The 24,937-nt window shown below is 40.3% G+C and overlaps 1 protein-coding gene across 2 annotated transcripts; it reads left to right on the top strand.

The window, feature by feature from the left end:
• The first annotated feature begins 332 nt into the window (after positions 1–332).
• NFYB (nuclear transcription factor Y subunit beta) lies at positions 333–17,041 on the top strand. Of its 2 annotated transcripts, none has more exons than XM_075209305.1 (7): positions 333–478; positions 10,963–11,056; positions 11,706–11,839; positions 12,858–13,055; positions 15,473–15,554; positions 15,823–15,902; positions 16,524–17,041. In XM_075209305.1, exons 2-7 carry the CDS (start codon positions 10,963–10,965, stop codon positions 16,554–16,556), a joined length of 621 nt encoding a protein of 206 aa, XP_075065406.1. In that variant the 5' UTR covers positions 333–478; the 3' UTR covers positions 16,557–17,041. The 2 variants fall into 2 exon arrangements, with proteins under 2 accessions (XP_075065406.1, XP_075065407.1); XM_075209306.1 differs by lacking the exon at positions 333–478 and adding an exon at positions 846–1,527.
• The last annotated feature ends 7,896 nt before the right edge of the window (positions 17,042–24,937 follow it).

The raw sequence follows: 24,937 nt of genomic DNA, 5'->3' as shown, positions 1-24,937 counted from the left end.
TAGCTGGAACAGCCATCCAGACCTGGCTGCAGCCTCTGATATATGTTCTGCTTGAAGGAGAAGGCGTGAGAGCGTTCATTCTATACAGGAATAACCGAGGAGGGAGGTGAGCACTTTACATAGAAGAGCGCGCTTTGGGGGAGGTGCCGGTTGGAACGCGCTCTTTCATAGTTCAGTCAGCACCGGGAGTGGAAACTACCTCACTGGAACAGCCTAAAGGGAGGGAGGTGTACACAACTGCTGGAATAGCTGATACTTGGGATTGGCCAGTGGGTGGCAAAGCTCGGTGTCTGCGCAGTGAGAGCAGTGGAGGGGGTGTCGCCCTCCCTTTGGAACAGCAGCCCTGGAGAGTGAGCGGAGGGAGGGAAACTCGAGTCCTGGAAGCGCAGCTCCGCGCTGGGACTGGCTCCTTCGCAGCCATTTTCTGTCCAACCAAACAGCCGATTCGTGCAGGGAGCCAACCAGGGCCGCACTGGAGGTTTGTGCCTGGCTTCGGCCAATGATCGCTAACCGATTCCTCCCTGCAGCTCAATGAAATGTCCGGAGCCGGCAGTGTGTGTGCCGCCCGCCTCATTACCGTGTCTGAGCCAGCACGGAGATACCGGGAGACCCCGGCCGGTGCTAGCATGTCACCCATTGTCAGCTGCCGCGCTCTGTCTCCGGAGCTCCTGGCGGCTGCCTCGGCCTGTGTGATCAGGAGACCTCGGGGATACGGTGCGGCCAGGCCTCCCCGGTGTACTCCGTGTGTGACAGACGGGGGCTCATGGGCTCGGTGCGGGGCGGCCGGGGAACACTGTGGGTGGGGTGCGATGTGCTGCATTACCCCGGGCTGTATGAGCAGAGCCTGGATCCCCCTGTACGTGCCCGGGGGCGGCCGGCATGTTGGCGGAGTGTGTAGTCTGTGTGTATGGATGTCAGTGGGGAGGGGGCGAGGACCCGTCCCTCTATTGTCTCCGTGCGGCTGCTGTACGCCGCTGCTGACTATGTCGGCGCTGCAGAAGACCGAGGCCAGCCCTAGTGTCCGTCCCCGTAACACCACTTGCTGCCTGTGCTGAGGGATAGTTGTATTATTGTGTAACCGTGATAATGAAGTTTCCGTTGGCAGCTTTATGTTCGTGGGTTGCAGCTGCTGTTTATTGCATGTAGGCTGTGCATTGGACAAATATTATTGGTAATAGAGAATGGCTTTTGTTTGCACTAACTGGATTTGCTTTACGGTTGTAAAATGTCTTTCTATTATATATTTACAGCTTTGGTGACTTGGGAAGCATTGCATTTTTCAGTACAAAATTATGACTTTTTTTAAGCAAATCTTTGACATAAATTAGGTTTTATGCTTGGAAAGTGCAAGTAGTAGTAGTGGTAAGGAAGTTAAGGACAAGGTTAAAGCTGACCATACCTGCTGTGATCCATTAGTGAATAGATGTGTTTTCAATTTATCCATGCTTGTCTGTTGCCAGCAGGCTGATTAAGTGGCTCTCAAGGCCTCTAATATTTCCTGTCGCCTGATTATAATTGCAAAAAAATGTAAGGTTTGATTGCTCTAAGATGACCAATTTTACCATAGAAATCAAAGTGTGTGTCAGTTCACGTGTTGGAGGAGTTGTGGGGGGCGGTGATGACGTTTAAGTGCAACTCTATATATCTGTTGTTTTTTTTTCAGCCAGTCTTAAGTTTTTAATGAGGACCTTCCTATGGTTATGAAGATACTGATGTGTGTACCATTAGGGAGTCCATCATATTCATCAGCAGCAGCTATTTATATAGTGAAATAATTCTGCAGCGTTGTACAGAGAACTCGCTCACATCAGTCCCTTCCCCATTGGAGCTTACAGTCTAAATTCCCTAACATACATACACAGAGACTATGGTCAATTTGATAGCAGCCAATTAACCTACTAGTATGTTCTTGGAGTGTAGTAGGAAACCCATGTAAACACGGGGAGAACATACAAACTCCACACAGATAAGGCCATGGTGGGGAATCGCACTCATGACTCCAGTGCTGAGAGGCAGCAGTGCTAACCATTAATCCACTGTGCTGCCTTAATAATATGCTCTGTAATCATATACTGTTCAGATAAATAGTATAGCAAATTATGTATTCTAAAACCAGGCAGTGCAAATACTTCTATTGTATAAATGGTTATGCAGCAGCTTTGCTTTATGTCTTAAATGGCGTTTTCAATTTATATGGGTAGAGAGAGCGTTCTAGACACATGTAAATTCCAATCTCCCTACCTTCACTTGCTTACGGGTTATGGGTGCCAGTGGTATGTGCAGTCTGAACGGTGTTCACTGCTTGGTAGTCGAACGGGCATTGCACATGGAAATCATTGAACTATGGAGAAAAAAGTGCTGATATCAGAACTCAATGTGAATACTGGATGGACATGGGTGCAGAATATCCTACTGTTAGGTGATAAACAGCTCAGGCAGGATGTGTCAAAAGCACAGGGGAAGTGGCTGGGCATATACAAGTCCCAATATTCGTGTCATTTCAAATTATCGGTCAAGTCAGACCAGACATATCCCAGGAGCCAGGAAGACAGTGTACCTGAAATTAATGTGGCAACTAACGCTTGATAATTTGTGTTTGTAATGTACATTTTCCCTGGCTACTTAAATATCCTGCCGATTCCTAGAATTGTCCTGAACGGTCTTGATAATTGCATGACAGGAGTACATTATTCTACCTTCCTACCCTAACTTCTCTTTAGAATTATGTCTTGTTAAATGGTAACTAACTTGGATGTTGGTTATAATTGTTCCCAATTGTAAACGCTATGGAATTTGGCGCTATATAAATGTCGATAATTATGGATTCCTATTTTCAGTTTAACTGAATAAGCCAACAAAAATATATCTTGCCATCCTTTCCTCTTACGTGTGGCAACCTGTTCCAAATCCATGTTTTAAACAGACAATTAACCTACCAGTATGTTTGTGGTTTTTTTTACCTGTGGGAGGAAACCTATGCAAACACAGGGAGAACATACACATTCCACATAGGTAGGGCCCTGGTTGGAATCAAATACATGACCCTAGTGTTGAGGAAAAAATTGCTAACCTCTGCCTTGTATTTACAAGAAATGAAAAGTAAAAAATGGAAACCCTAGTTTTAATATAAAGATTCCCTGTAATGTACTTTAATATATATATTTTTCTATTTACCAGTTATGTGGTAACATATTTTTTTTTTCTCTCTAGCCAGCAATTCCTTTTTTTTTTTTTTTTTAACGCGCAATTAAATGCTAATCTATTGTTAAAAGAATTTATTTGTGATGCCTCCTTGTCCATTGTCCCAAAATCTTCACCCTCTCCTGCTGCTTTGTAGAGCTTTATGAAGTCTTATTGGGGAAACCTATTTCCAGCCATTGGCTGGTCACTTGTGTGAGCACTTACCTATTAGAGGGGAGGCTGCAGATAGGACCCTGATGATGTAGGACTCCTCTGATGCCGTATTACAGCTCATTAGCACTAGGGTATATCACCCAGTTTACAAATGGTGCAGTCAGGACATGCATCTGATACCAAGTCCTTAAATGAACACATGATGTTCTATAGGAGTAGAGCATTTAATAGATTGATCTTGCTTTTCAATATTGATTTCACGCTACTCACACTTTAAGGTCATTGTTGCAAGTTGAGCCTGGATATTATAGTTAGAACATACTTCTATTACCACTTTGAAAAAGAAACACCTAAATGTTTTATGTGAGCTTTTGTGCTTAAAGTTAAGCTTTTTTTATAATCACTACATTTTTGTGTTTAAACTATTTTGAGGGAGGGTCAGGGAATTGAACACATGGTATTAATTCCAATACCTCCTGGTGGTGTTCTGTTTTCATTAGCATTAATTATTGTTATGTCAAACACATTTGGAGCTCACTGTAAGCTTCCCCAATGCATTCACACATGGAAAATGCATGCGTATAGCACAATGTGCGCTTGAAAATACATGTATGATACTAGAAACAATATTAGTGTTCCACATGTCTTTACTAGTGTTTGTAATGCTAGTAAAATAAATGTAATTAACAGCAGAGGTATTAAGGCCTAAGTTCATGCCTACATGCTTAGTAAATTGTATTGGTTTCTTATTCAATCTGTTATAATAAAGAACTTGTGCTGTTATGTAGTATGTTTATATATGTATATAACAATGTTTTGTGCTTGCTCTGTTTTTCACTCAGTGAGACTGTAGCATAGAAGGCTGTTACCAAATAAAATCAAGGGCTATTCATTGAAATTGCCTATTAGTGTCTCTTGTGGCATCTGTTCTTTCAGCCTGATCATGTAATGGGCAGATTTGTGCAATCTGGTATTTCTAAGACTAAAAAATAAATTTACGCCTTCAATACATGTTCTTGAAACCTATTGGAAATCGTGTGACTCAGTTCAAAGCACAACGTAAATGAATAGATGTGTACACACACTTTCGTTCAAATCTTCACTTTGCCTTATTTTAGATGTTGCCTGCAGTGTTAATGGTTTGTAAAATGCAAAACCGTTCTGTGGGAGCCTCATTGCATACAAAGGGCAATATTCTGTAATTAAATTTTGAGAATATACTTTCAAGGATGTATTTAAGAGCAATGATAAAGCACAAGGCTTTTAACATCTCTCAGTGCCCATGTGTACAAGCACCAAAACTGGCCAATGGTTTGAAGTAGCCCACAATATATCAAGCAGTTACCTATTATTGCATCATGTGGCCTCAAAATAAACATTGTCAGATAATGATCATTATTGGGCATGGGGGAAAGATGACCACTATTGGCCTGTGATCTGGCTACTGGACCCAGGAGGCAAATGACCAGGTCTGTCCACTTGTGTGACTAAACTGCATCATTATCCTGTCTTACTGCTCTCAGGTCTAGCTGCAGGGTTAGCTCATATGTGGCTTAATTAAAAGTAGGATTAATATTTAATAAATGACTTATTTGTTATCTTTATAAACATTTACAAAATACATTTATGGTTGGATTTGAAAATAACAAAAAAGAAAAAAAAAACATTTCCCACCATGGGAAATGTCCATACAGTTCACTTACTGCCAGTGTAAAGAGCATATTGCATAAATGAGTGGTCACAATTCGTTAACCTAATATTTAGCATTTGTATCTTTTAGATTTGTTTATTAATATTAAAAAGTAAGTAATACTTTAAATGATAAAGGAACACCACATCAACATATGTTTTATACATAAAGACACCAGGTTGCACATGACCTGTAATCTCTAAGTTACAACTTCTTATACAAGCATAATTTGCAGGTGTTTATACAGGCCCTGTTGCCTATATATTTTGTTCCTTGTAATAAAGAAATTTAATTAAACTCTTGTAAATTGTAATTGATGGTGTCATCACTCAGGCAGATGCCATTCCTTGTGGCATAGTTGCTTGCTCACCAGTAATGCCTTGTCTCCTGCTCTCACTGACTTTCCTAACAGTTACCATGCTCCTTAAACACTGATCTGACTCCTACTCTGCTGCGAGACCAGGAAGTTAAGCTTTAAGGTGTCATTTTCCACCTCACTAATATCAAATCATTGCATGTACAGATCCAGCAAAGCAATTAATTCAGATTGAGAAGGTCATAAGTTTGATAGGATGATAACACATGACTATGTATGTGATCATAGTTTGACTATAACAATGGTGCCCCCATGGAATCTCACTGCAGGACCTGAGCACACAGGATCTTTCAGATAAGGCAACGCGTGTGTTTGGGCAGTTCTGACTTATTTAGTTGCTTGGTCAGATTGGGTCGTTAATGGAAACCTTCAGATGGGCCATGTTACATTTAAGTAAAGTGGGGGTATTCGGTTTAGGTCATGGGAGAAGGGCATAACGTGACTAGGGCTGGAGGAGGATGTTAGGACCCTTGTCTGTACAGATCTACCAGAGGGGGCAATATAATTCAAGCAATCGTAGTCCTATAAGCAATGACCACTTACTGTTAAGCAATTCACAAAAAATACAACATCACTACTATATTTGTAATACTTTTATATCTTAAACCAGGAGTAGAAGCTACTGAAGCTTATAGGTTTAGTTGGCTGGCTAATAATGCTGCATAATTTTGTCTTGTGTATGAAGTACATGAAAGTAAATTGACTACTTTTACTTCTATATTGATAGGTAGTAAAATGAAGATTGCATGATGCTTGTCAGATTGGGACTGTACTACAAATAAACAGCATATATTAAAAAGGCAAGTTAGGCACAGCATTTTAACACAAGTGGTCTTAAAGCTGCACTTCTCCGATCCTCTTAATGTCGGCCAAAAACAATAGAGATTGCTAGTTGTGATTGGATATCTTGCTCACATTTGTTGACATTGTAACATTTTTGTGTTTGGTATTTAATTTTATCCACACGGACTGTATTTATAAATACATTGTTTCTCTGTGGGGTAAAATGGTACTTCCTGAATATACAAAATGTTGCTTTGAAAAAAAAATATCAGGCCTGGACAAACTCCCTTTGAAAGCTATGAACCAGAACATTTTAATAAAATCTGCCATGCAGGGACTATACCAGTAGCAACAATTATTTTTAAAATAATAATTTATACAGCACAAATTAGACCAGCACGGTGGTGTATACTGTCAAAACTATTTGGCTAATTTTAGAATATAGACCAAATGAATAAATGTATTAAAACTTGAGTTATTCTAATTGATATTGAAGACCTATAGTGTTTTTCACTGAACACAGTGTGTGTATAATAAATATAAAATATATATATATATATATATATATATATATATATATATATATATAATTTGAGACAAAAAGAATAGAAGCGCCACACATAGTGTATTACATGAGAGAAACGATGCTACATATCCATGATCTCTTGATAAAGTCATCTAGACGAAATGCGTCGAGAGGGATTCTGTGCCTTTCTGTGTTCGTTTCCCAGTGGATTGCCATACTTACCCTGGGCAGGTGGATCTGGGATCCAGTTACTACCATCTGGAAACTCACAGATAAGCTTTAATGTCTTATACAATGTATGGGCATATTTTTAACTTTTGCTATTAAATTTTTAACATGATAAACATCTGTGGATTAGTTTATTATAGTCCCGATCTCTTGTAATTAATCTGGTGATTCTACCTCAGTTCTATTCAGATTTACTGCACCATAATAGTTCTTTTGTTGAGCTTTCAGCTTATACCAGAGGACTAAAAGGACATCATATGAGAAGATTCGTATCATACAGACGTTTGGGAAATTACACCAGATAAGCTGTTTTTTATTTGACCTCTGGTACGAGGCTATTGCATTTGCACTTTCACATTGAGATTGGTTTATCTCTCATGTAATACACTATGTGTGGCGCTTCTATTCTTTTTTGTCTGTTAGAAATACTGGGGCACTTGCAAATAAGTGCTACATGATAAGGAGCTGCCTGCATTAAACTAAGCTGTATGTTCAAATATATTTACACACCTTTGGGTGTTTATGTCTAGCATAATTCTGGCAAAATTTTCTGTGGTATTGTAGTTTTCTCACTTAAGCGCCTTTTGCTTATTTTTTCTTTGTGTATGTGTGTGTATATATATATATATATAACTTTTTTTTATATGGGATGTATATTTAAATATCCTAGTATTTCTTTAAGCCATGGCCTTTTTCTGTCCTTAAACAATTTTTACTGAAGGAGCACCAACTTCAACCTAAACTGCACCCTTAATCTCGCTAATAAGTGCAAAAAAAATTCATTTAATTACCGAAAGAGACACCTATCTATAATAACATATCAGGGGGTATTTTAAACAAGTGTGACAAGCTGCAACAAAAAAATCTGATAATAAAGCAGAAATGAGCTGGGTGCTGCAGGTGAAGGCTCGGAGGACCGTCTGTTGCTCATTACTGATGTAGACAGTAGTGCAGTTTATGATTGATACGTAGAAAAAGAACATTTTGTATGAGCAAAATGCTCTTCCCGCAAATATCTTTAAATATCTAGTAGCTAGTTTGGAAATCTTTTTGTGTAACATTAATTCTGTTTTCCTTCACCAGCAGCCCCTACCCAAATTAATTTTTAAACAAAGATACTTAACCATATATATATATTAGATCTGTCATTCACACTGCAGCAATATAATGCAAGGTAATCTTGACCAACGGATCGTAAAACGATTGTACAAATTTCTCCATTTGTGCTCCCATGCATGTGCAGCACTCCATGAGACAAAATGAAAGATATATATATATATATATGTGTGTGTGTATATGTTTAAATATATATAATGTATGTGACTGATCCACATCATTTTTTTTTATACCTATCCCTCTTTGTGCCCTGCCACTTACCTTGCATAGTAGAGGGGCAGCAGGCTGTCCTTGCATCTGATAAGGATACCAACTTATCCCTGACTGGGAGCTGCAGCATCATGTGATCAGGTACAGGGGGCCTGATTCATTAAGGAAAGTAAAGCCAAAATAAAGAGTAACTTTGCACCATGTTGTATTGGAGGAGGTAAATGTAAAATGCGATGGCAGATTTATAATTGAGATAGGGCATGTCCTAGATCAACTTTAAATTGTAAAGTTAAAAGTGATCAAGTATTTGTGTGCTACATGAAAAAAAACAGCCAGTATTTATCTTATGTGCAAAATAAAGAACTAATCTGTATCCCTTGCATTGTAATATGGTTTTGACAAGGAGAAAACCTACTCGTTTTTTTTGCCTCACCTCTCCTAACAAATCAGACCCTCTGGGAGATATATTAGGTGTAATTTTGGTCATGGGCACACAAGACATCTTGTCAGTAATCCTATAGAAGGAGATAATGTTTCTTAGCAACATTTTGCAAGAAAATGACTGCCAGCAAATATATATAAATCTTTTACATCTATTCTCACTTTTCACTTTTCTCTATAAGAGGAGAAATGCAGCACAGCACTCTTACTGACTGGAGATGCAGGGACTCTTCCAATTAGCAGCAGGCTTTCAGCTACAACTGTTGCATTAGGTTCCCATTATTCTCTTAGTGCCTGCACATTGCTGCATCCGGTTCCTGGGGCAGAGAGTACTTGTAGCCAATGGCAGCAGTGTGTTCTTTCTTTGCTTCTCACATATAGGGATCAGTTATATGAACACTCTCCAATTCTGTAATTTGAAAATTGAAAACAGTTGCTGCACACAACGCAATTACATGGTGCTACTACTTACAGTTACTATGAGGAAGGTGCCGTAATAATTTAATGAGGTTAGAGTGGGAAAGAAAACAGAATTTGATTTCTATCCATTGGTGCTCCAATTTACAGGGGGGTGAGGGCATTATCAATATTTTTTTATTTTTAATTTATGTTTAGTGGTGATTGTTGTCCTATTACCTCTGCCTGTATTCAAAGACCTCACCTATTTCAGAGCATGCTTTAGAGCTTGGCAAAGAGAGGATCAGGTAATAATACATGCTAAGTATAAAAGGCTTCTTGGTCACTGCCACTAATAAAGGATGCTAATAAGGGAGAGGGATCTGGATGTTCATCAGTTTGTCTCCCATAACACTAATGACAAAGCTAGGATGTTGGCAGCAGGAATGTGCCTTAGTTATTTTACAATATGTATCTTTCACTCCTTTATATATAGTAGTTTATTCGCAATAATGGCATAAACCCTCCCACATAGACCAATCCTTAAAAGAACTAGTAAGATTTAAAAGATGACTTTCCACCAATTCAAACTAATCCATACACTATTTTCTGCCTATTTAGTGACCTGTACATCATCCTGAGAGCCTCTTAGTGACCTTTATACAGTCTAATCTCTGGTGACTGCAATGAAGATATCCATATCTATGGTTGGCCCTCCCTCAGTGCTATGTACTGGGGATGAAACCATTACCAACACTGCTAGGTGGATAGGCTCAGACATGCATGATTGAAGGACCAGGTGGCCCAGGCCAACACTGGCTCTGAGTCATTGTGTTGCTCAGCACACAGCAGAATAGAGAAGACTGGCTTGCACTTCTGATGGGTAATTTGTGTCAAGCAGTGAGCACAGAGCCTGGCTCACACGCTGTGCATGGTGCAGTGCTAGGAGCAGTTAGTGACCGTAAGCTGAAAGTGGCTAAACTTAATATGACCAAAAACTCACCCTATGGTTTTGCCACCCGAGAACTGCACTAAAAATCTGGTAACGTTTGAGTTCACTACATGGAAATGTGGAATTTTTTTTTTATTTTTTTTTAAAATATATAAGTGTAGACAAATTCTTCTAGTACACATTTCCTCATGACCTTTTGTTGCCTACTGTTATGTGCTGGGTATTATATGCAAAATATTTAAACATGGCTGTGCAGAGCTGCTAATAGTTTTATTTATGTTGTGTTTTGTCTGTCTTGTGGATGATAACATTTAAACCTGATTGCAAATCACCTTTATGATTGTAAGGAAAACAAAATGAGTGAACCGCTCCTTTCTGTACTGCTTTACCTCATTCTGGAAGAAATCGTGGTCTATAGACAGTAGCACTTAGACGTGACATCTTGACTGTGTTGTGATAACCTGACAGATGACAAAATCTGGCACCAGCTAATCTGCTATCTCAACAATGAATGTAAATGTAATTTGTCTACAATGTTTTATAAAGCATATTAGTAGATGTGACTTGACAAGAGCACTTTTTACAGTCTCTCATTTTGACTGTACATAAAGTGGACCACATGCTTGTCATAAGTCATTTAGAAAGTGTTTAACAATAGGATGCACATCAGCCTGTTAAAGGGGCTCTAACAGTATATTGTCCGTATCAGTGTTCTGATGATACATTTATTTCCATCTTATTGATGTAATGTAAACATAGATCTACAATAAATTCAAATGATGCTGCTACACCTTAGTTACCAGCATTAATGATCAATACTTAACTCAGATGTGACATCACCATTTCTGAAGAAGAACTCAATGGTCTAATGCTTATACTCACATTTGCAGATGGATGGCGATAGCTCTACAACAGATACGTCCCAGTTAGGAATTTCTGCAGACTACATTGGTGGAAGTCATTATGTAATACAACCCCATGATGGTAAGTCCCAAAACCAAATAACCTATATTTTGCAACAAAATGAATATCCTTCTAGTTTAACATTGATTGCCTGACTTGCACTGTATTTATTTTGCAGTGTACAATGACCGTGTTCATATGGAAAACGGCATATATAATCGTACCTGCCAATGCTGTTCTATTGAGATGCTAGATTTGGTCCTTAATAATAATAATAATAATAATAATAATTATTTATTAAATAATAGGAGCTTGGAAAGCACTATGCTAAGCCAAGGATCTCTCTGCCATGTGTTCGACATTACTGTTTGGTATTGCTTATATTAGCAACAGCCTCTTGAATGTATGAGTTATCAGTTGCAGTGGATGGCCTTGTTGTATTGCTTCCATGGAGCACCACTTATAAATGTAGTCCATTGTGTTGTTGACTGGATCCCAGTAATCATTGGGGTGCCTTCCATGTATTGTGGGCCACGACTCTCACACGCAGATACTGATTTGAATGTCTTATGAAGGAACAGTGACTGGGGTGGTTGTAGTTACATACAATAAGCACATTCAATTTACTTGGCAGCTACTGTATAGAAATGCATAATTATTGGCAATATAATACAGAGCATTGTGGCAGAGCATTGCTTAAGTTACCTGTACAACCTTGTAATTGTTTCAGGAGACACAGAAGACAGTTTAAACGACCCAGATGACACAAATGGCTCTAAGGAAAGTTTCAGAGAACAAGATATTTATCTTCCAATTGCCAACGTGGCAAGGATAATGAAAAATGCCATCCCACAAACAGGAAAAGTAATGTCTACAGATTCCACACTTTTTTCAATATATTGTACAGATTCGTTTTGAACTTTAAGTCTATTCTGTTTCTAAAAGAGGAGGAAGATATTGTGCATTTCCTGTGAGAACCTACTAGAGAAGAGCTGTTTAATAGGAAGCATAACTTTGTTAATCTCTAGCCAGTTTAAAATGACAGCTAATAAAATTAATTTTAGAAGTAGAATTTTGTTACTTCACATGACTTGTCACGCAAATCTTTTGGAAATATTTGCAGATGCATTATTAAAGCATTATATAATTTTCCCTCCAGCACATTGTTGCTTCCATATATTGACTGCTGGAAATGTGATAGGTGATTGTGCCCTTTTCCCTTACACTTGCCTGGTTTTGCACTGCTGAAGTGTCTCTCTGTTGCGGATTTTTCATATTACTAAATGTAAGAAACTGTAAATATCCATGTATAACTCTCGTATCCCAAGGAATGTGTGGGATGTGCCTGTTTATGGTAGTTTTAAAGCTGTAGAGAAGTCCATTATGGTACAGAAATCTTCCCTCATGTTTGCTAGATTTTAATCATAAACCTTCTGCAGAGTTACCTGCACAACCTTGCAGCTAAGTGACTCTGACCCTTATTGTATCCATAAAAAGAAACCCAGGGATTTACTGCATACATAGCTGGTGTTATTTCTAAAAGTTTAGTAGTACAATCTAAAATTCCACCAGCTAGCTTTGCAAAGTAGGGTGCGTCCATGAAAATGTTTTATAGGTAGTATGCATCTGATCATAAGGAAATGCTGGCCTATTGGTAATGGACTGTGTGACAGACCACTTATTTTGAAATGGCTTCTGCTATCAGAATGTTTGCCATTGTCTTGTACTCATATGCTGTTGAAATAAGAATATCAGAAAGTCTGAGCTCCATAGGTGGGGAGGGGGGTGTTCATTTTCTAAAATTGTGGCATGTTAATTGTGTGGTGCAGTATGTCTTCAGGTCTTTCCTAGAACCGGTTTCTCACTTTCTTCTTTTTCTCAGATAGCAAAAGATGCCAAGGAATGTGTACAGGAATGTGTCAGTGAATTCATAAGCTTTATAACGTCTGAAGCCAGTGAGCGATGTCACCAAGAGAAGAGAAAGACCATCAATGGAGAAGACATTCTGTTTGCTATGTCCACCTTAGGATTTGATAGTTATGTGGAACCATTAAAATTATACCTTCAAAAATTCAGAGAGGTTGGTACTGCACACACGGGGGAAGGCACACTTCTATTAATGAAACGCCCTTTGTATCTGATTGTATGGTGAAGACTTTCAATAGGAATGTAATCACTGTATTCAGTGATTATTGAGATACATAATAGTATGTCACTGAGTAGGACATTACAGGATCTGTTTTACTAAATGTTAAACCTTTAGGGCTAGATTTACTAAGCTGCGGGTTTGAAAAAGTGGGGATGTTGCCTATAGCAACCAATCAGATTCTAGCTATCATTTTGTAGAAGGTACTAAATAAATGAAAGCTAGAATCTGATTGGTTGCTATAGGCAACATCCCCACTTTTTCAAACCCGCAGCTTAGTAAATCTAGACCTTTTTAGTTTTATAATTGCCTGTTTTTTCCCAGAGCGATTTATTAAGCTAACAGACAGCAAAATCTGCCTTTTGATTATAAAGGCTTCTCCAGAATGAAGCAGGTGACATTATATGGGATAATGCACTTCCTCCTGTAAACTATATGTATATCAGAAGCAGAGCTGGATTAAAGCTTTGGGGGGCCCGGGGCACTTAAGACAGGGGGGCCCCTAAGATCTAAAATTAAGGCAGTGGTTCCCAAACTTTTGCAGTTTGCGGCACCTTTAGAGTCATCCACACACTGTGTGCCCCTCTGCATCGCCTCCACACACTGTGTGCCCCTCTGCATCGCCTCCACACACTGTGTGCCCCTCTGCATCCTCACTCTGCCCCACCATTCCCGTTTCCTATCACCATTCCCGTTTCCTATCACCATTCCCGTTTCCTATCACCATTCCCGTTTCCTATCACCATTCCCGTTTCCTATCACCATTCCCGTTTCCTATCACCATTCCCGTTTCCTATCACCATTCCCCTCCGTTTCTATACTTACCATACTTGACCTTCTTTCTTCTATATCTTCTGTCTTTTCTTCTTTCTTCTTACCAATTCGGCGGTGCCTGGGACCCAGCATCCTCTCTCCTTGCCGCTGCTCACTGAATGTCGGGCGTGATATATATATATATTAATATTAGTACAGGTACTTGTAAATTGTACAAGCACTTCTGTATAAAACGCATGTAAAATAACGCCATTGGGTATAAGGCTATAGGCATTGACACATCCTGCATTACATCACTACAGCCCACAGTATGACACTTACAGCTCTCCCAGAGGGCTCGCCTAGGTTGTCTGCATAAGCCAAATCATTGCTTCCACAAACTAAAATACTGTACATTAAAACAATCACCAAAGGCCCACATTAAAAAGGGTATTGACACCACACATTAAAACTGGCACTGATACCGCACGCTAAAACTAGCACTGATACCGCACGCTAAAACTAGCACTGATACCGCACGCTAAAACTAGCACTGATACCGCACGCTAAAACTAGCACTGATACCGCACGCTAAAACTAGCACTGATACCGCACGCTAAAACTAGCACTGATACCGCACGCTAAAACTAGCACTGATACCGCACGCTAAAACTAGCACTGATACCGCACGCTAAAACTAGCACTGATACCGCACGCTAAAACTAGCACTGATACCGCACGCTAAAACTAGCACTGATACCGCACGCTAAAACTAGCACTGATACCGCACGCTAAAACTAGCACTGATACCGCACGCTAAAACTAACATAAAAAATAAACATTGATAACATAACATCAATTTTGACTATATATATATATATATATATATATATATATATATAACATATTTATGTGCGTCTGTATGTATGTATGTCAGACAACTGACAGCTGTCAGATGCGGCGGCCGGCGGGGTCCCCACTGATGCATGCATCCACTCTGTCAGCAGCACCGCGGCTGCTATCAGCAGGTGAGGGTATGCGAGCGGCGGGGGGCCCTTGAAGAGAGGGGGGCCCGGGGCACGTGCCTCTCCCTTAATCCGGCCATGATCAGAAGCCATAGAGGTGTTCTATAAAGGTATAAGCCACTCTATTATAAATGCTGGATTTTAGAAGTCGCTTCAGATTTCTGTGACTTGTTAGGCTGCATTATGTAATATATATGTTTCATTGTGACAACACTTTAATAGAAATATTGAATTGAGGAGAAAAAGTATTAAAATGAAAGGTGAAAACACAAGTGGTTCTTATTGATTTGGTTTATAAGTAAAAACGCTGCTTCTAGCAGAGACACTAGAAATCGAACAATTTCTTCAGTAGCTGGGTATTTGATTAAAGATGGCAACTGATATGGACAAGGACATTGTTTAAGCCCAAAATTAGTTCCGTGTTTAATAAAAATAAAAAATGAAGTCATCGCATATTTATGAAGTGCAGATGAAAATATTTTGTTAATTTGAGTGACCCGCCCATGGCAATGGTATTCCAGATATTTATAACCAGAGCACACAGTGATTTACCACTTTGTTTCTTTTTTTTAGGCAATGAAAGGAGAAAAGGGAATTGGTGGCACAGTTACAGCAGCCGATGGTCTTGGAGAGGAACTTACGGAGGAAGCCTTCAGTAAGTACACCAGCATGAAATGTATGTGGGCGGAGAGTAAACCTTTTATATTCAGGAAAGCCTGTTATTTTTGGTTGGTGCTTCTAGAAAGATTTTTCTCATAAAAAAAGATCACTGCATATTGGCTATATATATATATATATATATATATATATATATATATATATATATATATATATATATATATATATATATATATATATATATATATATATATATACAGCAGAGTATAATGGGTGAATGTTCAGTAATATATTTTGATTTACAGCAAGCCAATTACCAGCTGGCTTAATAACTACAGATGGACAGCAACCAAATGTTATGGTTTATACAACCTCCTATCAACAGGTATGTTTACAATTTTATTTTTTTACTTTGAACCCCTAGATAATCATGAATGTCACGTTTTCTGCGAGTTATTCTATAAACTGACTTAAAGGGGCATAAAGGTGATTTAAGTTACTTTAGAGTTTTTTCTTTAGTATACATTCCAACTTTAGCTGAAATTCATATTCTCTAATCAAGCAAAAGGGGTGTGGTATTTGTTGACAATTGGCATACATTTTTTTAATATAAACTGTGTCAAATGATTATCCATAACTGAAAGTGAATGCCTCTACAAGTTTTTTATATTACTGGGCTGCAAACTTCACAGAGGATCAGGTTCTCTTTTGTGGAGGCCCAATGTCACTCTGGGCTGCATGCATATAATCGCATGGCTTTCTCTGTGCTTACATTAACATTGTTCTGATGTCATATCCTATTGAATGCTAAACAGTAAAGCAACTTAACCTAAAGGTTGTGGGTTTTTGTTTTTTAGTAGGATATTGTGTAATTCTTACCACAAAATATGTAAACATTATTTTAATTTTAATAACTCCCAATATGTTTTTTGTTTTATGTATCGAAAGAGAGTAGAATTCCATGTTTAATATAGAATTCCTGCTAATATATCCTCTTTATCTACAGATATCCGGTGTTCAACAAATCCAGTTTTCCTGATTTTTAAATTGACCATTGTATCTGCAAACATGAGTCATGAAGAAAGCTATATATATTTGAATGCTATGTTGGATTGCAATTGAGTGAGAGTTTGTTTTTTTGTTTTGTTTTTTTACTTGTTTTTTAATTTAAATTTGTTTTGTATATTAAGTTGCTGTAATGTAGCTTCCTTTTGGCATGTCAAATAGAATTATAACTCCACCTTTTGTGGTCATATAGGGTGGTAAACTCCACTTTTTGTGCACACCCTCCCCTTCCCTTGAATTTCCCCCTCCCTTGCATTTTAAATATTGGATTTTAAAAACATTTAGCCTATTACTTTTTTTTTTTTCCTTTTTTTTTTTTTTGTACAAGAGTTGTTCTTCTGACTCCTGTATGCATTGTAAATTAATGATTTATTACTGTCTGAGATTTGTAGACAGTTTCTTATTTTCATATTGAATCATGTAACTTCTTTTGTAAATCAAATAAAGAAAATGACTTAATTAGTTTGGGGTTTTTTTTTTATTCAGAAATGAAGTGGTGTCTATTTTGTTCATACAATTCAGTATGGTTTAGATTATGATGAATTTTGGTTAGTAGTACTGTCCCCTTTGTATCAACTAAGTGTACATAGGCCTGTCTCACTTTCTCTCCTCTCATTCCATTCTTGACTCTCTGCAATCAGGCTTCTGCCCCAACATTCCACTGAAACTGCTCTCACAAAAGTGACCAATTATCTATTTACTGCAAAATCTAATGGTAATGTCTCCATAGTCACTCTCCTAGACCTCTCTGCTGCTTTTGATACTGTTGATCACCCTCTTCTCCTACACACCCTTCACTCTAATGGCCTTCGTGACACAGTCCTTTCCTGGTTCACTTCCTATCAATCAAACCACTCCTTTTAGTGTTTCTACTTCTGGCACATCCCCTCCACTCCCACTATCTGTTGGGGTCCCACAAGACTCTGTTCTTGGCCCTTTATTTTTTTCATTATACACTTTTTCTCTTGGGGCACTAATTCGCTCATTTGGCCCGCAATACCACCTCTAGGCTGATGACACCCAAATCTATATCTTCTTCTAGCCTCTCTACTTCTATACTATCTTGTGTAGCCAACTGTCTTTCTGCTATCTCCACATGGATGCCCCAATGCTATCTAAAGCTCAACATGTCCAAAACAGAACTTATTCTCTTCCCTCCTGCCAGTCACCACCTGCCCTCAAATCTCCCTCACTGTCAATAACACCACAATTTCCTCAGTTTCCCAAGCCCACTGACTTGGTGTCACACTTGACTCCACCCTCTGCTTTATTCCTCACATCCAGACTCTCTCCCAGTCTTGTTGACTCCACCTTAAAAACATTGCCAGAATACACCCTTTTCTTACTCAACATGCTACCAAAACTCTTATCCATTCTCTTATCTCCCGTTTTGACTATTGCAACCTCCTGATGTGGCATTCCTGACACCCATATATCCACACTTCAATCCATCCTAAATGCTGCTGCAAGACTGATCTTCCTCTCTCACTGCTCCACCACTTTGCAAATCCCTACACTGGCCCCCTGTGACCTCAAGAATCAAATACAGATTACTCAACCTTACCTACAAAGCCCTCAACAACAACACCCCTGCATACATCTTAAATCTCATATCAAAATACTCTCCCTTCCGCCCTCATAGATCTACCTCTGACCTGTGCCTTGTCTCATCTCTGGGAACCACCTCTCACTCCAGCCTTATGGATTTCCCTACCACACTCAATCAGACTTTCCCACAGTCTTCAAATCTTTAGATGCTCTTTGAAAACCCATCATTTTTTTTTTTTATTTTTTTTTTTCATAGAGGTGATCTTATCCTTGATAACACTAATGCACTCTCACAACTATCCCAAACTATCCCAATTTTCACTCTGAGCCACACTCACTCCTCTTGTTTCAGCTGTGCCCTCTTCCTTTTAGAATATATGCTCTCTAATGAGCAGGGTCCTCCATACCCTTTGTGTTTTCATGTCTCCATTCATTTTGCCTGCCTTGTCTGTTCTTTTATGTATGGCCTTGTCTTCCCTACTGTACGACGCTGCGGAGCACTGTGGCGCCTTACAAATCTACGATAATTACTTGTGCCAGAGTGTTTCAAAGGCAGTCTTCTCTGGTCCAGTTCTCAGAAGGGCTGCTCCGAATTCATCCAATTTACTGTGAATTTAATGCTAAATGGTTTAGGGGAAGCAAAACAGGTGGCACATTGCTGTACATTTTGTTGTCTTATTTATGGTATGGCAAACCCTGATACTACATACTACATTTGTCACAATAGCAACACAGCTGGGCATACACTAGGAGGTATGTCTTTTACAAGGGATCTTTGAGATATAGACCTTCAATTTGGAGAGTTCTTACAAGCAATTCTGGAACTACTGTGTTTAGAACGAAATTGTTACTTATTGGTATTACTCCACATATCCTTTATATACAGAATTTCTTTCTAATTTTATGCATATGACAAGTCAGGAGATTCTTCTTCACTGAAAACATCAGTGTCTGCTTTCATAAGTATAGGCATTGACCAGTTCCTGAACTTTTCACATTGCAAAGTATTAAAGGTTCCACAATTTCGATTTCTCTACTGAAGACTATATATAAGATTATATTTTAAAAAGGCAGTGAATTTTAGCATTAGGTCTTTGTCAAAGCAAACCTGGGAAAGTTACAGGTTAAACTTGCTGTCTTATGTTTAGCAACAAAAATTGATGTCTTCCATGCAATGGTGGCCCTGCTAATTGCACTGTCCGGGTTCTATTGAATTCAGAAGACATATTACCTCCTATGAGTCCCCGAGAGCTCTGGCAGCTAATAGACTTTCTTCCTAGAAACTGGCTTCCAGTCCCATGGAGCAGAATTTAATTTGAAGGTGGCACTAGATCTTGGGGGCACAGTACTGGGAATGGGTCTGGGTGGTAGATCAAAGATAAATGAATGCCAGGACAGAAAGGGGTTGAACCCCAACTGGCTCTGGCTGTTCATGTACAGGGGGACATACAGCAGTCTCTGTCACTGAATTTGATGCAAAATGTAAGAGAATGATCACAGCCAGTGTTGTAGCAAGGAGCCATGGTGCCTGGAGACAGCACATCCTGTACTGTCATAAGTTCTCAATGTAGGGGAGCATGCAGCTTCTTCAAAGAATATAAAGGAGATTTTTCTGCACATAAAAGAAATACCATCTCAGCAGAACATTCAGGTCTGAGACCTTTTGTGGATACCTTACAGTAAAGGAGTCTCTTAAAGCCACTTACTACTGAACTGCAGAATAGGCACCTGAGAAATGGAACTTTGTGCTAAATGTGCAAGGAAACTCCTTGCACATAGGCTGGTGGAAATAGGGTATTTTTGTGAAACACACATTATGTATCTTGGGTCTCCTTATCAGATTGGTTGGACTCTCAACTTGATCCTGAAAATATGGCATACTGTCCAACAGTCAAAAAATAATTCAACCACAAGGAGTCTCTGCACCAGGGAACACATGCAGGACACTTTTTTTGCCCTGCTTTAGTCTGAGCAGCTGAGGGACCCAGGGTGAGTGTTGTATGGGCACATCTACCACCCCTTCGATTTTTGTCTCTGGAAAACACACACCCTCTTATTTCCTCTATACATATGGTACTTTATAAGGAGTAGGGCACATTTGGTCCCTGCCAAAAAATACAGGATGGGTAGCTATACACCTTTTTAATATATTTAAATAAATTGCTGACACATAAGCATGAATCCTTCAAACCTGAAACTGTCAATGAACCAAAAACAAAGATCACAAGTATTTTCTCTTTTACACTGATGAGATTAATCTGTAATTCTTGAAGTCAACACACTTTAAAAATGTGTCCCACATCTTTAGGAACCATTGCTTTGTTTTCATAACATTATTTATAGTAACAACCCTGAGGAGAAATCCACTAGTTGAGCAGCTATTCTTTTATCAAAACAGTTTCTTTTTACAGATGCAACACAGGATACTGGGTGAAGGAATTCTCTTTGTTAGTAAAGGTAAAAATCTTGAAATCAAAGGTTTATATTTTGTTAATTTATATGCCCCAAATAAAGGTAAACCCAAGTTCCTGGAGCAGGTAGATTCTCTTCAAACCAGATAGCAGGCTTTGATCTAAATTGAAGGGTAAGGTACATGCTGCAACACTACCAGCTGACTGATTTATGGAGAATCCAACATCTAGTAGGACTTCAATCCAATTTCTTCCCTCATTCTCACTCCCCTTATTCGTGTATCGATTATTTTTATTTAGCCATAGGCTCAATCACATGATCATGCTGTATATTTGTCCATAGCCTTCCCTCTATCACAACTAAGCAATGCTGCTGACAGTTTAACAAACTGCTATTTTTCACACAGCCTATTGGGGGACATTGGAATATAGTAGTAGCGAGATAGGTGTGTGGCACTCTAAGAAAGCTGTTAGGTATCCCTAGCTTCTACCCTTACTGCTAGCCTCCCGTTTAGTTTATGTGCTCAGCGTGTAGCACGTTTGGGTTTCTTTCAGCCCTGTTTTACTTTAGCTGAATCTATTCAGGGCTGGAGAAGGTGATACGCTGAAGACTTCCAGTCTGTATGCTGCTGCTGGGTGGGAGAGGAAGGAGGAGTGAGATTAGCTGATGCAGCGCACACACGGTTCTGATATTGGTTCGCTAACCCAGGGCCCCGTTGGATCTGTAATTGTGGATTCTGTGAAACCACCTGAATCCATGGTCTTGGTCTCAGTTTCTTGCTCCTTGGAGAGGATGTTACACTCCACTACGACATCCTCCGCTTGCAAGTGGGTGGCAGCACTCTTGCAGGGATGTGAGTCAGAGCCTGACTGTTCTTCGCAGAAGGACAGCGAATTGGAGGTTGATTCTGATGGGGACACGTCTTCCGTTGTGCAACATGTTCTTTCTGACCGAAGGATTTGACACGGGCTGTGGGCCACGTGCTAGAGTTTCCCGAGGCGGTTTTTCATGAGACTGCAGAGCCATCTCTCTCTTTGCAAGGTGGATGAAGACTTCTTTGTCTTTTTTTTTTTCTTCCCAATTAGAAGATTTGGTGGGTGAACGTGGTCTTCACCGGGTCATAAGTTCCAGGTGTCCTGTCAGCTCCTTTTTCTCCTGAAGTTCTTGCAAAATGGGAGGCGCCTCCATATGTGGACGCTCCAATGGCCCTCGCTCTTCCTAATTCCACCGCTCTTAAGGATGGTGGAAACTGTAAGGTGGAGGGCATCTTTAAGTTCATTTTTGTGGTGGCGGGGGCCTCCTTGCAGCCTGCTTTGGCATCGGTGTGGGTCAACAAGACAGTTGAACGCTAGTCAGAGCAGCTGTCTAAGGGTCTGTTGGCCGGGAGACCGTCTTCCGAACTGCTACCTTTGGTGGAAGAGATTCAGAGGGCGACAGATTTCTAGGGAGATGTGGCCCTGGACGCAGGACTCATGGGGCGAGAATCTCTGCTTCGGCTCATCAGACTTTCTGGCTTAAGTCCTGGGAGGCTGATGTTGTGTCTAAAAGAGCTCTGGAAACACTCCCTTTTTCTGGGGGTGTTTTGCTTGGGCCTCAGCTTTACACCATTATCAGTCAGACAACAGGAGAAAAAAAGTACTTCTCTTCCTGTCAATGCTCCTAAGCCTAAGATGTCTCAAGGTCAGTATTCCTCGGTGCAGTCCTCCAGAGGTTGCTAGTTTGGCTCTAGGGGAGGTCTTCAACATGAACATTAGGCTTGGCTAGCTCACGTCCAGCGCTTAAGTCAGTAGACAAGCAGTCGGCGTGATGTTAGCACGCCTTCTCCAGTTCAGGGATCAGTGGTTTCTTTCTACCACCGATGCCCAAGTATGCCCATCTGAAAGAGTCATCAGTCCCTCCCTCCAGTTTGTGGTTCAGACAGATCACTATCAATTTCAGGTACTTCCTTTTGGTTTGGCGGTCCCACGGGTCCACACCAAGGTCATGGTGATCATGACTGCGGTGTTGCAGTTCAAGGGGATTACAATCATCCCATACCTGGAGAATGTTCTTCTGGATGCATAGTCTCCAGCGGTACTCCTGTCTCATATTGAGGTAGTAACCTGGATCTGTAGTCCTATGGTTGGACTCTCAACTTGAAGAAGTCCAAGTTTACTCCGACCCAGCGAATGACTTTTTCGGGACTTGTATTCAATATCAAACAACAGCGGGTGTTCTTGCCTCCGGACAAGATTCTGGCTCTGCAGAAGATGGTAAAAGCTCTGTTGGCTGTCAAACAGACCTCTGTGCATTTTGGCATGAGGGTTCTGGGCAAGATGGTATTGACTTTCAAGGCAGTCCAGTTTTGCTCAGTTTCATGCACGAGAGTCCCAATCGGGCGCTTGTCGATATGAAACAAATCCCATTTGAATTTGTTCTACCAGGTGTTCCGTCTGTCTCTTCGTGTACGTTAGTTGCTCCTGTGGTGGTTGCAAACAAGCAATTTCTGCAGGGATCTCCCATTCTCGATCTGGGATTGAATCTTGCTCACAACGGATGCCAGTCTTTGGAGTAGGGGGTCCGTCTGTATTCATATTCAGTTTCAGGGTCTTTGGACCCTGAAAGAATCCAAAATTCCAATACACTGGTGTTCAGTATTCTCATCAGTGTGCAACATTTGCTGCAGGGAAGGGCAGTGAAGATTCAGCTAGATAATGCCATGGCAGTGGCATACCTCAATCACCAGGGCGGCACAAAGAGTCCCTTGTCCATGCGAGATGCACAGAATCTTTCGGTGGGCAGAAGCCCACATTCAGATGGTCATGGCCATCTTTATTCCAGGCATAGAAAATTGGGAAGCCAATTTTCTCAGCAGGCAGACTCTGCATCCCGGCAAATGTTCTCTCCATCCAGAGATGCTTTGCAAGTTGGTAGACAGGTGAGGTTAACCAGACGTCGACAAGATGGCATCTCGGTTGAACCACAAAGTTCAGCTCCTCTGCACCTGTGTGACTGATCGGCTCTTTCAGACGCCAAGTCTGTTCCGCCTAATTTATTTATTGCCGCCAGTAGCCATGCTTCCGAGGAGAATAAAAAAGGTGAAAAGAGAGTAAGTTTTGGTCACCGTGGTGGCCCCAGATTGGCCTCGGAGGGCTTGGTACACTGACATTTTCTCCATGATCGGGGCTGGGGGGGTGGGGTCGTTGTGGCGTCTGCTATCACGTCCAGACCTGTTAAGTCAAGGACTGCTTTATCATCACAGTTTGGAATATCTGGTTTTAACGGCGTGGATGTTGAAGCCATGATCCTTAGAGCGAATGACTTGTCATTAGCTAAGGTGGTGTCTAGATTCCACATAAATCAGGACATTGTCATTCCTGCTTTTACAAAATGTACAGTCATGGCCAAAAGTTTTGACAATGACACATTATTTTTCACAAAGTCTGCTGCGTCAGTTTCAATGATGCCAATTTGCATGTACTCCAGAATGTCATGAAGAGTGGTCAGATGAATTGCAATTAAGTTCATAGTCCTTCTTTGCCATGATAATGAACTTTATCCCGAAAACAACATTTCTACTGCATTTCAGCCCTGCCACAAAAGGACCAGCGGCCATCAGGTCAGTGATTCTCTCGTTAACACAGGTGAGTGAGTGTGTTGACGAGGACAAGGCTGGAGATCACGTCAAGGAGAGAGGTTCAATAGTTGTGAAGAAGGCTTCAGGGCGCCCAAGAACGTCCAAGCAATCGCCAGGACGTCTCCTAAAGATGATTCAGCTGTGGGATCGGGGCAGCAGGCAGGTGTGAGTACGCTCACAGTGAGGGGAAGACTTTAGGAGGATGGCCTGGTGTCAAGAAGGCCAGCAAAGAAGCCACTTCTCTCCAGGAAAAACATCAGGGACAGACTGATATTCTGCAAAAGGTACAGGGATTGGACTGTTGAGGACTGGGGTAAAGTCATTTTCTCTGATGAATCCCCTTTCAGATTGTTAGGGGCATCTGGAAAAACGCTTGTCCAGAGAAGGAAAGAGGAGCGCTACCATCAGTCCTGTGTCATGCCAACAGTAAAGCATCCTGAGACCATTCATGTGTGCAGCTGCTTCTCAGCCAAGGGAGTGGGCTCATTCACAATTTTGCCTAAGAACACAGCCATGAATAAAGAATGGTACCAAAACATCCTCCAAGAGCAACTTCTCCCAACCATCCAACAACAGTTTGGTGAAGAACATTGCCTTTTCCAGCATAATGGAGCACCTTGCCATAAGGCAAAAGTTATAACTAAGTGGCCCGAGGATCTGTTACAGATTATGTTTTTCATTTTCTTTAACAGAAAAAATTGCTAGGGCCTTTCAAACATGTTATACAAAGGTCTATATAACCCCCACCCCTGAGAAATTAAGGAAACCGCTATAATTAA

Source organism: Mixophyes fleayi, chromosome 4, assembly GCF_038048845.1.
Source record: "Mixophyes fleayi isolate aMixFle1 chromosome 4, aMixFle1.hap1, whole genome shotgun sequence".
NCBI classification, from domain to species: Eukaryota; Metazoa; Chordata; class Amphibia; order Anura; family Limnodynastidae; genus Mixophyes; species Mixophyes fleayi.
Note: the sequence above shows the minus strand (reverse complement) of the source record. Positions and strands in the feature narration are given on the sequence as shown.

Excerpts from the sequence above, each read along its gene's own strand:
- NFYB (XM_075209305.1), top strand. The coding sequence starts at position 10,963 with ATGGATGGCGATAGCTCTACAACAGATACGTCCCAGTTAGGAATTTCT. Across the intron at positions 11,057-11,705 it reads TGTAATACAACCCCATGATG|GAGACACAGAAGACAGTTTA; the intron begins GTAAGTCCCAAA and ends TAATTGTTTCAG. Across the intron at positions 11,840-12,857 it reads CCATCCCACAAACAGGAAAA|ATAGCAAAAGATGCCAAGGA; the intron begins GTAATGTCTACA and ends TCTTTTTCTCAG.